Genomic DNA, 10,880 nt, shown 5'->3' with positions numbered 1-10,880 from the left:
GTGGAGCTGGTGGGGGTGCTGCCCCCACACCTGCTCCTGCCGCAGCAGAAAGTGGTCCTCGAGCCACTGCCTGGGCTCCCGGCCCCAGCCAGCCCCGACCAGAGGGTCAGGATCCAGAGAGTCCCCCAGGTGCTAGTGTTCGGCACGGCTGCCACGGCCCTCAAAGTAGGTGGAGGGACAAGGGGCGGGCGGGGGCGGGTTCCGCTGGCCCCGGCCTGCGCCCGGCCCCTTAGGCCCTGGACACCCCCTCAGGCCAGCCAGTCTTGGGGACCCACCTTTGACTCCCTCCCCAAAGCCAGTTCCAGGTCCCAGGCTCCGCCCCACATAGGGGGTGTGTAAGCCCCGCCCCTAAAGCCCTGTGGGAATTTCCAAGTTCCATCCTACAAACGGCCCCACTCCCAAACCCTGTCTCTGCCCCTAAATCCGGTATTAGATTTCCAGGTCCCACCCCTGCAAACCAGGGGTCAGTCCCTAGTGCAGACTCCATCCATGAAGCCCTGTCTATAGTTCCAGGCTCTGGCTTTAGCGACAGCCTTGTCCCAGTGGTTGGCTCTGCCCCTGGGGTCCAGCTTTCACACCCACAGTAGAACCTGTCTGGGCTTCCCTCTGTTTGTCCCGCCTCAGGCCCCACCCTTGCTGTTCCCAAGTGGAGCAGAGTCCTAGCTTCTGACACAGCTCTGCCTGATTCCCAGCCCTGGCAGAGGCCGCAGCTCCTGGGCTCTGACTCCTGGTCCTGTTTATTTTGTGTTCAGAGAGCCCAGAAGTGCAGCCTGCCAGCCTGGGAGCCAGGTGACCAGGGAGGCTGGGTTGCCACTAGCCTTTCAGGGGCAGAGGAGGAGGAGCTGGTTCACCTCTTGACCCTCTGCATGCTCTTTGTCCCGCGGCAGGTGCAGCAGCTCCAGCAGGTACCTGTCCCACATGTGTACTCCAGCCAAGTGCAGTATGTGGAGGGCGGTGACGCCAGCTACACGACCAGTGCCATGTGAGTAGGGGAAAGCTGGGGGGGAGACAGGATTAGGATCATAGGTCTGCTCGGGACCCCCAGGACTGGAGGGCCCAGTCCCAGTCCTCAGGGACCAGCCGGCCCTCAAAGCCTCAGGTGACAGACAGATGGTGGGTGCTCCCCAGGGGCAGCCAGCAGCCACAGGCAAAGGTGAAGCAGGGAGGACCCTGTAGGTTGGGAAAGGGATCCAGCATAACCTCGGGCTTTGGAGTCAGATGGGCCTGGTTTTTAGCCTCCTACAAAAACAATTTTTAATTAAAAATTTTACAAGATAAAAATTTTTAAGGAACATGGAATGTTAAACAGTGAAAAATAAATTGCCTTCACTCTTTAACCCCCACCTTGCCCAGGGCGGGCACTCTGACCCATTTTTTTGTTTCCTCCCAGAGATAATCTGAGAATAGAAACCACCCTTTCTTTGTTCAGAAATAGAGGCAGCATGTTCTATCCCTTATTTCTTTCCTCAATGTGTAGCTCAAATCTTGCCCTCTATTTGCTCATATGGGGCCCGGTTACCCTCTTTCAACACTGTGAATGCTCCACTGTATAGACGTAGCATGAACAACAAAGCCAGACCCCACCCAGCTGACACATAGGTGACTTCCACTCCCTGGGACTGCGCATGGCACATAAATACATGTCACATCAGGTAGATGAGCCATGAGCCCAGGCCTGGGGTCGCAGGGTGGCTCCATCTGCTTCCCTTGGTAGTGTCTGTCCCTTGCTTCTGTTTGAATTCTTCCCTCTGTGATTACAGTATGTGTGATTCCATGTGGTCCATTTTACCATCAGGTTGTTTTGCTATATGAAGTTCTTGGGGCACTGAATCTTCTGTCTCTTCCTCACAGTGGCTCATTCCTGGATTCCCAGCTCTTGATGGGCCTTGATCCCTGCCCTAGTAAAAGCCACAGCCTCTGTGCCTCTGTCCCTGTCCAGGCCAATACCAGAGATGCACACATTCATTCAGTCAGTCATTCAGCAAATAGATGCAATATTTTTTTTGGAATATGTGATGCATGTGGGGAACTGGACTGGTCCTGGCTGTGGTCCCCACCACTGGAATGTGTGAACACTTGCTAATGCCAGCTCAGGTCACCACTCTGGGTGTCACTCATTTGGTAGATGTGGGCATTTGATCAAGATCTGAATCCAGGTGTCTGATGGGCAGGGCCACTCACCTCAGTGGTTAGCCTCTTACCACTCTTGGACCCACCAACTCCCTCTCCGGGCTGCCCCCAGGGGCCCCTATGGATGGCATACAGATGGCAGACATAGATAAGAAATTCAGCTTAATCTCCCCTCTCTTACCAACACACCGTCTGCACCATTCCCTCTTTTGTTCACCTAATGGAATGTTATGGAACTTGTCCTTTGGCAGGATCATGAGAGCTTCCTCCTCCACCCTCCTCCTCTCACCCCTATGTAGGATTCCATCGCCTTTTACTTAACAGCCCACTGAAGATAAACCCAGTCATTTTTACTCTCTTGCTACAATTTGCAGCCTTGGCTTCCTCTCCTGCTTCCTTCCAATTTGTAGCAAGGTTTCCTCTCCTGCTTCCTTCATGAGATGGCTCCAACAGCACCTTCTAAGCCAGGGCTTCCCGTACTGGCCTTCCTATCTTTCTGGACTTGTAAAATTTAATGTTATTTTAAATCACTAATTGTTGGGAGGGCTCAAAAATGAACACTATGTCCAATGATGTCTAGTGAGACAGTGAGAGAGGTGCCCCCACCCAACCCCTCTCCACCCCCTTGAGCCAGCAGCATCTGAGGCAGGTCCTGGGATCGCTGGAGGAGAACTCTCCAGGGCAGAATAGGTTGCTGGATCCACACACAAAAAAATGCATCTGCACTCAGGGTGGCCACTGGATTTAGAAGTAGAGCCAGCCTCCCTTTGTTCAGCACCCCCTTCCCGTCTTGTTCTCCTCCGGGGCACGTACCACCTGATACAGTGCCCTCAATTTACCTTTGCATTAGGCTTCTTTTCTGGCTCCCCCACTAGAACATTAACTCTCCTAGGTGGGGCCTTTTTTGTCTCACACACTGTGGGTCCACAGTGCCTAGTACGGTACCATCCCAGCGTACATGTGGCCTGTTGCAAATTAACTAGACCTTTTTAAAAAAATAAACTTTGGGAGGCAGTTGTTTGTTTGTTTGTTTTTATCCTCACCCAAGGATATGTTTTTTTATTGATTTGTTTTAGAGAGAGAGAGGAAAGGAGAGAGAAAAACATCAATGTGAGACAGAAATATAAATCAGTTGCCTCCCATACACTCCCCAACCAGGGATCGAACCTGCAACCTAGGTATGTGCCCTGACTGGGAATTGAACTCACAACCTTTTGGTGTACAGGATGGGCTGGCACTCCCATCTGAGCCACTCGATGGACATGTAGCCCTTTTGTTTTAGCTTCCTCACCTGTGAGCTGGGGACTCCCATGTGGATTCAATGAAAATTTGCTCATTAAGCACTTGGGGTGGTGCCTGGTCTGACACTTAGGCTGTTGCTTCTTGCTCCAATCCTGGAAGCCCACACCTATAGGAACTCCCTCCTTCATGCCCCTCGTTCCCCAGCTCTTGCCCCTGACTCCCCTCCTTCTGCTTCGTTCTCAGCCGTTCCAGCACCTACCCCTACCCCGAGACACCGCTGTACACGCAAACAGCGGGCACCAGCTACTATGAGGCTGCAGGCACGGCTGCCCAGGTCAGCACGCCTGCCACCTCCCAGGCAGTGGCCAGCAGTGGCTCTGTGCCCATGTACGTGTCTGGCAGCCAGGTTGTCACCAGCCCTACCAGTAGCGGGGGCGGGGCCAGCAACAGCAGCAACGGTGGCAGTGGTGGCAATGGAGCCGGTGGCGGGGGCAGTGGTGGAGGCAGCAGCGGCGGCAGCAGCGGAGCAGGCACCTACGTGATCCAAGGTGGCTACATGCTGGGCAGTGCCAGCCAGTCCTACTCCCATACCACCCGTGCCTCACCAGCCACTGTAAGTACCAACCCTGGCCCCTGGGAGGCGGGTGGTGAGACCCCTCTGACACCTAGGTAACCTGGCACCATAGTGCTCAGGGGAAGATGGCCTAGGATTGAATTATCACTGTTTGGCCTTAGACAAGTTATTCAGTCCCTCTGAGCCTCAATTAATATGCATGAAGCTCTTAGAGTGGTACCTCAAGAAGTGTCACTCTGATTATAATTGATAATAGCAGATAGATAGCAAGGAGAGGGAGAGGCAGGCACCATCATGAGGGGAGCTGCCCTGAGCAAGGTTCTTTGTGCATCTGGACGGCACTGAGATACCTCCCTCTGCCAGGAGATGGCTGTGTGCAATCACTTGGGCAGCCTTGGGTCCCAACCCCAAATGGGCCCCTCATCAGCTCTGTTACCATGGGTGGGTCAGGGCCTGGTAATTATGGGTGGCCCCTGTCCTCACAGAGCACGGGGGTCTGGAGTGATGTCTTCCCCTGTTTTTGTTGTTAACCCTCACTTGAGGATATTTTTTCCATTGATTTTTTTTTTTTTTAGAGAGAGTGGAAGGGAAGGAGAGGCGGGGGGTAGAGAGAGAAACATCCATGTGAGAGAGAAACATCGATTGGTTGCCTCCCATACACTCCCCAACTGGGGATCAAACCTGCAACCCAGGTATGTGCCCTTGACCAGGAATTGAACCCGTGACTCTGGTGTGAGGGCTGACACTCTGATCGCTGAGTCACCCCAACCAAAGGGCTTCCCCACTTTTTTAACTACTGTCCACTCGCATGGTGACCCATTGTGGACCACATAACTCAGATGGACACTTTCTCAGAAGGTAGGGACCTCCCTTACATACCCTGACTTCTGGTCTAGTTTTCTTTTCTTTTTTTTTTTTTTTTTTTTTTTTTTTTTAGTTATTGATTTCAGAGAGAGAGGGAGGAAGGAAGAGAGAGAGAAACATCAATTTGTTCCACTTATTTATGCATTCATTGGTTTTTTTCCTTGTATGTGTCTTGACTGGGGATCGAACACGCAACCTTGATGTATTGGGACAGTGTTCTGACCAACTGAGCTACCCAGCCAGGGCTAGTCTAGTTTTCCTTAATGCTGGTGTGACCCACTAACCAACTTAATGATCCCCTAATGGGTCCTCGCCCACAGTTTGCAGACATGCTGATAGAGGAGTGCTGTCCAATAGAACGTTCTCTGGTGATATAAATGCTCAATACAGAGGCCTCTGGCCACATGTGGCTATTAAGCACTTGAAATTTGGTGGGGTCACCAAGGAACTGAGTTGAGTTGCTTTCTTTAAACTATTTTGATACAATTTTAGAGTCACAGGAAACTGCAAAAATAGTAGAGATATCCCATGCGCCCTTCCCCAGGTTACCCCCAGGCGTTACGTTTGACATAACTGCAGTACAGTATCCAGTGAGGCAGCCAGCATTGCTGTAGCGTGGGTGTCTGCTGCTGTGTGTGTAGATTTGGAAACCACTACCACAGTCAAGATGCAGAACTGTTTCAGCACCACAAAGGTCTCCCTCATGCTAACCCTTCCTAGTCATGCCGCCCTCCTCCCTCCCCACATCCCTAACCCTCTGCAACCACGGATCTGTTCCCCATATCTATATTGTCATTTTGAGAATGTCTATGAATGGAATCTTACTGCCTGTGACCTTTTGACATTGCTTTTTCCACTTAGCATAAATTAAATTTGTATTTACATAGCTATATGTAGCTGACAGTGACGATATTAGTGTGGTTCTAGAGCAGGGGTGGGCAAACTTTTTGACTCGAGGTCCACAATGGGTTCTTAAACTGGACCGGAGGGCCGGAACAAAAGCATGGATGGAGTGTTTGTGTGAACTAATATAAATTCAAAGTAAACATCATTACATAAAAGGGTACGGTCTTTTATTTCAATAGTTTTGTTCATTTCAACCGGGCCGGACCCGGCCCACGGGCCGTAGTTTGCCCACGGCTGTTCTAGAGAATTCCCATGGGTCATTGTGATAGGATATGCCCTACATCGTGGTTGTCGGGTTCACAATTGGAAATTGGTACAGAGAGCACTAAATAATGAGTACTACCACCTTACCCATGGGGGATTCATTCCAAGACCCCCAGTGGATGCCTGAACCCTACATATACCGTGTTTATTCCTACATATACATACCTATGATAAACTTTAGTTTAAAGGCACAGTCAGAGATTAACAACAACAACTTATAATAAAATAGAATAATTATAACAATATGTTGTAATAAAAGTTATGTGAATATGGTCTCTCTCAAAATATCTTATTGTATTGTACTCAGTCTTCTTGTGATGATGAGAGCTGATACAGTGCCTACATGATGAGATGAAGTGAAGTGAATGACATATGTGACATAGTGTCTTAGGCTACTGCTGACTTTGTGACATGTCACTTCAGTGATCCTGGATCATTGAGCCATGACATTGTCAATGGTTGGATGTCAGGAGCAGACAGTGTTGATGGCTGGGGAAATTGAATATTTTGGACTGTGGTTGACCTTGGGTAGCTGAAACTGCAAAAAGCAAAACCATGGATAAGGGATGATACTGTAGCAATTCTTAGCACTCTTCCATCTCCACCTGGCCCCAGGTCCAGTGGCTCCTGGACAACTATGAGACGGCCGAGGGCGTGAGTCTGCCACGGAGCACCCTCTACTGCCACTACCTACTGCACTGCCAGGAGCAGAAGCTGGAGCCCGTCAATGCCGCCTCCTTTGGCAAGCTCATCCGCTCTGTCTTCATGGGCTTGCGCACCCGCCGTCTGGGCACCAGGTGGGGCCATCTTCCCCTGATAGCCACAAGGACCACCCCACTCCAAGTTATCCAGGGCCTCAGTTACCTCTCTCATGCCCTTGCTCACTCCCCTCCAGCCCCACTGGCCTCTGTACAGCTTTCCACCCCAGGGCCTTTGCACCAGCTGTGCCTTCTGCCTTGTGTGCTTTTCCCCACCTCAACTCAAACAACCTTGAGTCCTCTTAACTGAAACTGCAGCCTTTCCCTACCTCTCTGACACTCCTACCTTTCACCCTTCCCTGCTTACTTTTTCTCCTTAGCACTTCCCATTGTCCAACATGCCTTTTATGTTACTTCCCTTGTTTCTTATCTGTCTTCCGATGTTGAAATGCATACATCTTGCCAGTGCAGGGGCTGCACACAGTCAGTGCTTAATCAAGGCTCGAGTCATTGAATTCACACAGGAAGGAACAGGGAGACATTCCACGAACCCACCCTTCCCTGCCTCTCTTTTGCAACCTCTGGGCCTGTGCATGCATCTTGGTTCCAGTTCCCAGCTTCAGCATCACCTCATAACCTTGAGCAAAGTGCTGCATTTCTCTATGCCGCCATTTCCTCACCTGTCCAAGCAATCTTCATAGGGTAGGGATGAGGAGCATTTGGATTTGTATGTGCTCAGAGCTCAGAACAGCACCTAGCATGTTCTTATGACTAGTGGTCAACAAGTCTTTGCTGTGGAATGTGTCTCCCCCCTGTGGGCTCTCTCTGGCCCCCAAGCGGGTATGATATGAAGCTCCCGGTGGATGACTAGTGGCCTCCCCAGCCCAGCCCTCACCTTCCACCTCACTCTCAGGGGCAACTCCAAGTACCACTACTATGGCCTGCGCATCAAGGCCAGCTCGCCTCTGCTGCGGCTGATGGAGGACCAACAGCACATGGCTATGCGAGGCCAGCCCTTCTCACAAAAGCAGAGGTAAGAGGGCAAGCCGGACCCTGCACTGATGGGTGAAAAAGGGTGTTCTGGCTGACCCCCACCCAATTGCCCCGCCCACCCCTTCTCCCCCAGGCTCAAGCCCATCCAGAAGATGGAGGGCATGACCAACGGTGTGGCCGTGGGGCCACAGCAGGCCACCGGGCTGTCAGACATCAGCGCCCAGGTCCAGCAGTACCAGCAGTTCCTGGGTGAGAGCCCCCTGGCCTATGGGCCGGGGCCTGGGTCAGGGTTTGTGGTCCCAGCTGGTTCACTTGCCCTCCCTGAGCCTTGTCATCCCCCACTGCACAGGGGGGACTCCTGCTTGGTAGGAAAGTGGTAACCACTTAATCAGATCCCAGGATGAGGCTCCAAGGAGACAGGCAGGTAGGAGACAAAGGGCCTCATGGTGTCCCTTCCTGCCCCCAGATGCCTCGAGGAGCCTCCCTGACTTCTCAGAGCTTGACATCCAGGGCAAAGTGCTGCCCGAGGGCATCGGGCCTGGGGACATCAAGGCCTTCCAGGTCCTATACCGGGAACACTGTGAGGTAGGGCGCCTGGCAGGTAGGTGGGGTGAGGGAGGGCCACGCTGTCCACCAATGACCCTGAATGTCCGGCCTCCCCAATAGGCCATCGTTGACGTCATGGTGAACCTGCAGTTCACCCTGGTGGAGACGCTGTGGAAAACCTTCTGGAGGTACAACCTCAACCAGTCCAGTGAGGCACCACCGCTGGCCGTGTGAGTCCCTGGGAGAGAGCGGGGAGGAGGGGAGGAAGGGGAGGGGTGGCTGGACCTCAGGCATCTTGCAGGAATGGGGGTGCCTGCCTGGCTCCTGCAGTTGGTGAGGTAAACATGGCCTTCTGAGCCCCTCCAGAGTGTGTATAGGTCTGACACTGAGTGCATGGGATGGGGTGCCCCACTGAATCATGTCTTCCCTGCAGTGGGTAGGTGGGTGCCTGTGTCCCAGTGTGCAAAGTATAAGACCCATCGGACCCTGGGGGCACTGAGCCTATGTCAGCCTGACCTTAAGGGTTAGACAGAGGCAGGGAGCACCTGCCTGATTCAAGACGGGGTGTCTGCAGGCACGATGAGGCTGAGAAGCGGCTGCCCAAGGCCAGTTTGGTGCTGCTGTCCAAGTTCGAGCCGGTGCTGCAGTGGACCAAGCACTGTGACAACGTGCTATACCAGGGCCTGGTGGAAATCCTTATCCCTGACGTGCTGCGGCCCATCCCCAGTGAGTGCACTGCTGCTGCCCCCTCAACCCCACCACCTGTCCCCCACCCCTCAGTCCTCATCAGCTCCCACTGCCACCCACAGGTGCCTTGACCCAAGCAATCCGGAACTTTGCCAAGAGCCTGGAAAGCTGGCTCACTCATGCCATGGTGAACATCCCTGAGGAGATGTTGCGGGTGAAGGTGAGGGTGAGGGGCCAGCCTGGGTTCAGCCTAGCTCCTTCCTCCCGGCTGCAGGGCCAAGGTCTGGGGGCTCCGGGCTGGGTCTCAGTACTGCTGCCCAAAAAGGCAATAAGATTTATCCCCCTGCCTGTCCCCTGGGACTGAGCTTTGGGCATTGTCTTTACAAACTAGCTTCCTCAGTTACCCATTTCTGAAACAATACCTCACAACACAGAATCTTAAAAACCAACTGCAGCCCTGGGCAGTGTGGCTTAGTTGGTGAGAGTGTCATCCTTTATACAGAAAGGTGGTAGGTTAGATTCCCAGTCTGCGTGCATTCGGGAGGCAACTGATGGATGTTTCTCTCTCACATCTATCTCTCTCTCTCTCTTCCCCTCTCTCTGAAATCATTGAGCATGTCCTCCCGTGGGGAGTTAAAACACACACACACACAAACTGCAAACTTGAAGTAGTTTTCTTCAGACAACCTCAACAGAAAGTGCTTTAAGTGTTCAGAAATAGATAAAATCTTAAAAAAAAAAAGAGTTACACTGATAAGGAAACAGAACAATAGCCCTCTTTATCAATGCTACACATTCACCAACTACTTAGATGTGAGGAATTAGATGGTATGTGCTTGCTCTTGAGCAAAGAAGGGGAAAAAATGTGTTTTTTTTCTTTTCGTAAAATGCTAAGACAGCTAAACAGAACTGATGTCTAAAAAACCACCCCTGGATACGCTGGACACAGGCAGGGCTGGGGGCCTGTGGGGAGAGAGTAGAAGCTGGATCCAGGGGGAAGCACTTCAGAACTGGCAGGACTCATGTATTCATTCATTGATTAAACACATTTGTTAAGTGCCTACTGTATGCCCAGCGTGGTTCTTAGTGCTGGCAGCACAACAGTGACCAAGATGAACCAAACTCCACCTTGTGGAGCTGACATTCACTGGAATAGTAAAAACATAATAGAATGAAATTTATTGAAGCTATGCCCTTTCTGGGCAGTGCACTCAGATTTTCTGTTGTGTCATCATAATAATAACGGTGGTCAGGTATAAACCATTGATTTGGGGGGGCGGGGAACCCATGCTTTAGGTGGGTGGATACCCAAAATTTGAAATTTCCAACCTCTTGCTCTCCCAACAAAAGCATTGAGGTATACCCCCATCCTACTTACGAGAAGAAAAGGGCTCAGAGAGGTTGCAGTGGGTGTGGGTTCCACGGAAGCCACAAGCCCCGCCCCCCCCCTTCGCCCCCAGGTGGCAGCTGCTGGCGCCTTTGCGCAGACGCTTCGGCGGTACACATCGCTTAACCACTTGGCGCAGGCGGCACGCGCTGTGCTGCAGAACACGGCGCAGATCAATCAGATGCTGAGCGACCTCAACCGAGTGGACTTCGCCAACGTGCAGGTGAGCACAGGGCAGGGCAGGTGAGAGTAAAGCCAGGCTGGGTGAGCCTGGATCGGCGGCTGAGTCGGGGGACGCCCTCCCACTGTGCCCAGGAGCAGGCCTCGTGGGTTTGCCGCTGCGAGGACCGAGTAGTGCAGCGGCTGGAGCAGGACTTCAAGGTGACGCTTCAGCAGCAGAACTCATTGGAGCAGTGGGCGGCCTGGCTGGATGGCGTCGTGAGTCAGGTGCTCAAGCCCTACCAGGGCAGCACCGGCTTTCCCAAGGCCGCCAAGCTCTTCCTCCTCAAGTGGTCCTTCTACAGGTGCGCCCGGAGGGGCGGGATCCGGGAGGGGCGGGGCCAAAGGGGGCTTAGGTGGTCTTTTATGA

At 52.6% G+C, this 10,880-nt stretch overlaps 1 protein-coding gene across 6 annotated transcripts in view; it reads left to right on the top strand.

Annotated features, from left to right (window-relative positions):
- Positions 1-10,880, top strand: part of RFX1 (regulatory factor X, 1 (influences HLA class II expression)) — a 34,254-nt gene that overhangs the window by 19,527 nt on the left and 3,847 nt on the right. For all 6 annotated transcript variants that reach the window (XM_014529430.1, XM_014529432.1, XM_014529431.1 and 3 more), the window contains 11 exons: positions 888-982; positions 3,616-3,985; positions 6,596-6,777; positions 7,592-7,711; positions 7,805-7,920; positions 8,138-8,256; positions 8,338-8,447; positions 8,792-8,943; positions 9,027-9,124; positions 10,365-10,514; positions 10,607-10,815. In XM_014529430.1, coding sequence (XP_014384916.1) covers positions 888-982; positions 3,616-3,985; positions 6,596-6,777; positions 7,592-7,711; positions 7,805-7,920; positions 8,138-8,256; positions 8,338-8,447; positions 8,792-8,943; positions 9,027-9,124; positions 10,365-10,514; positions 10,607-10,815 — 1,721 coding nt within the window. The remainder of the gene's footprint in view (positions 1-887; positions 983-3,615; positions 3,986-6,595; positions 6,778-7,591; positions 7,712-7,804; positions 7,921-8,137; positions 8,257-8,337; positions 8,448-8,791; positions 8,944-9,026; positions 9,125-10,364; positions 10,515-10,606; positions 10,816-10,880) is intronic.

This window comes from Myotis brandtii, unplaced genomic scaffold, assembly GCF_000412655.1.
Source record: "Myotis brandtii unplaced genomic scaffold, ASM41265v1 scaffold680, whole genome shotgun sequence".
NCBI lineage: Eukaryota > Metazoa > Chordata > Mammalia > Chiroptera > Vespertilionidae > Myotis > Myotis brandtii.
Note: the sequence above shows the minus strand (reverse complement) of the source record. Positions and strands in the feature narration are given on the sequence as shown.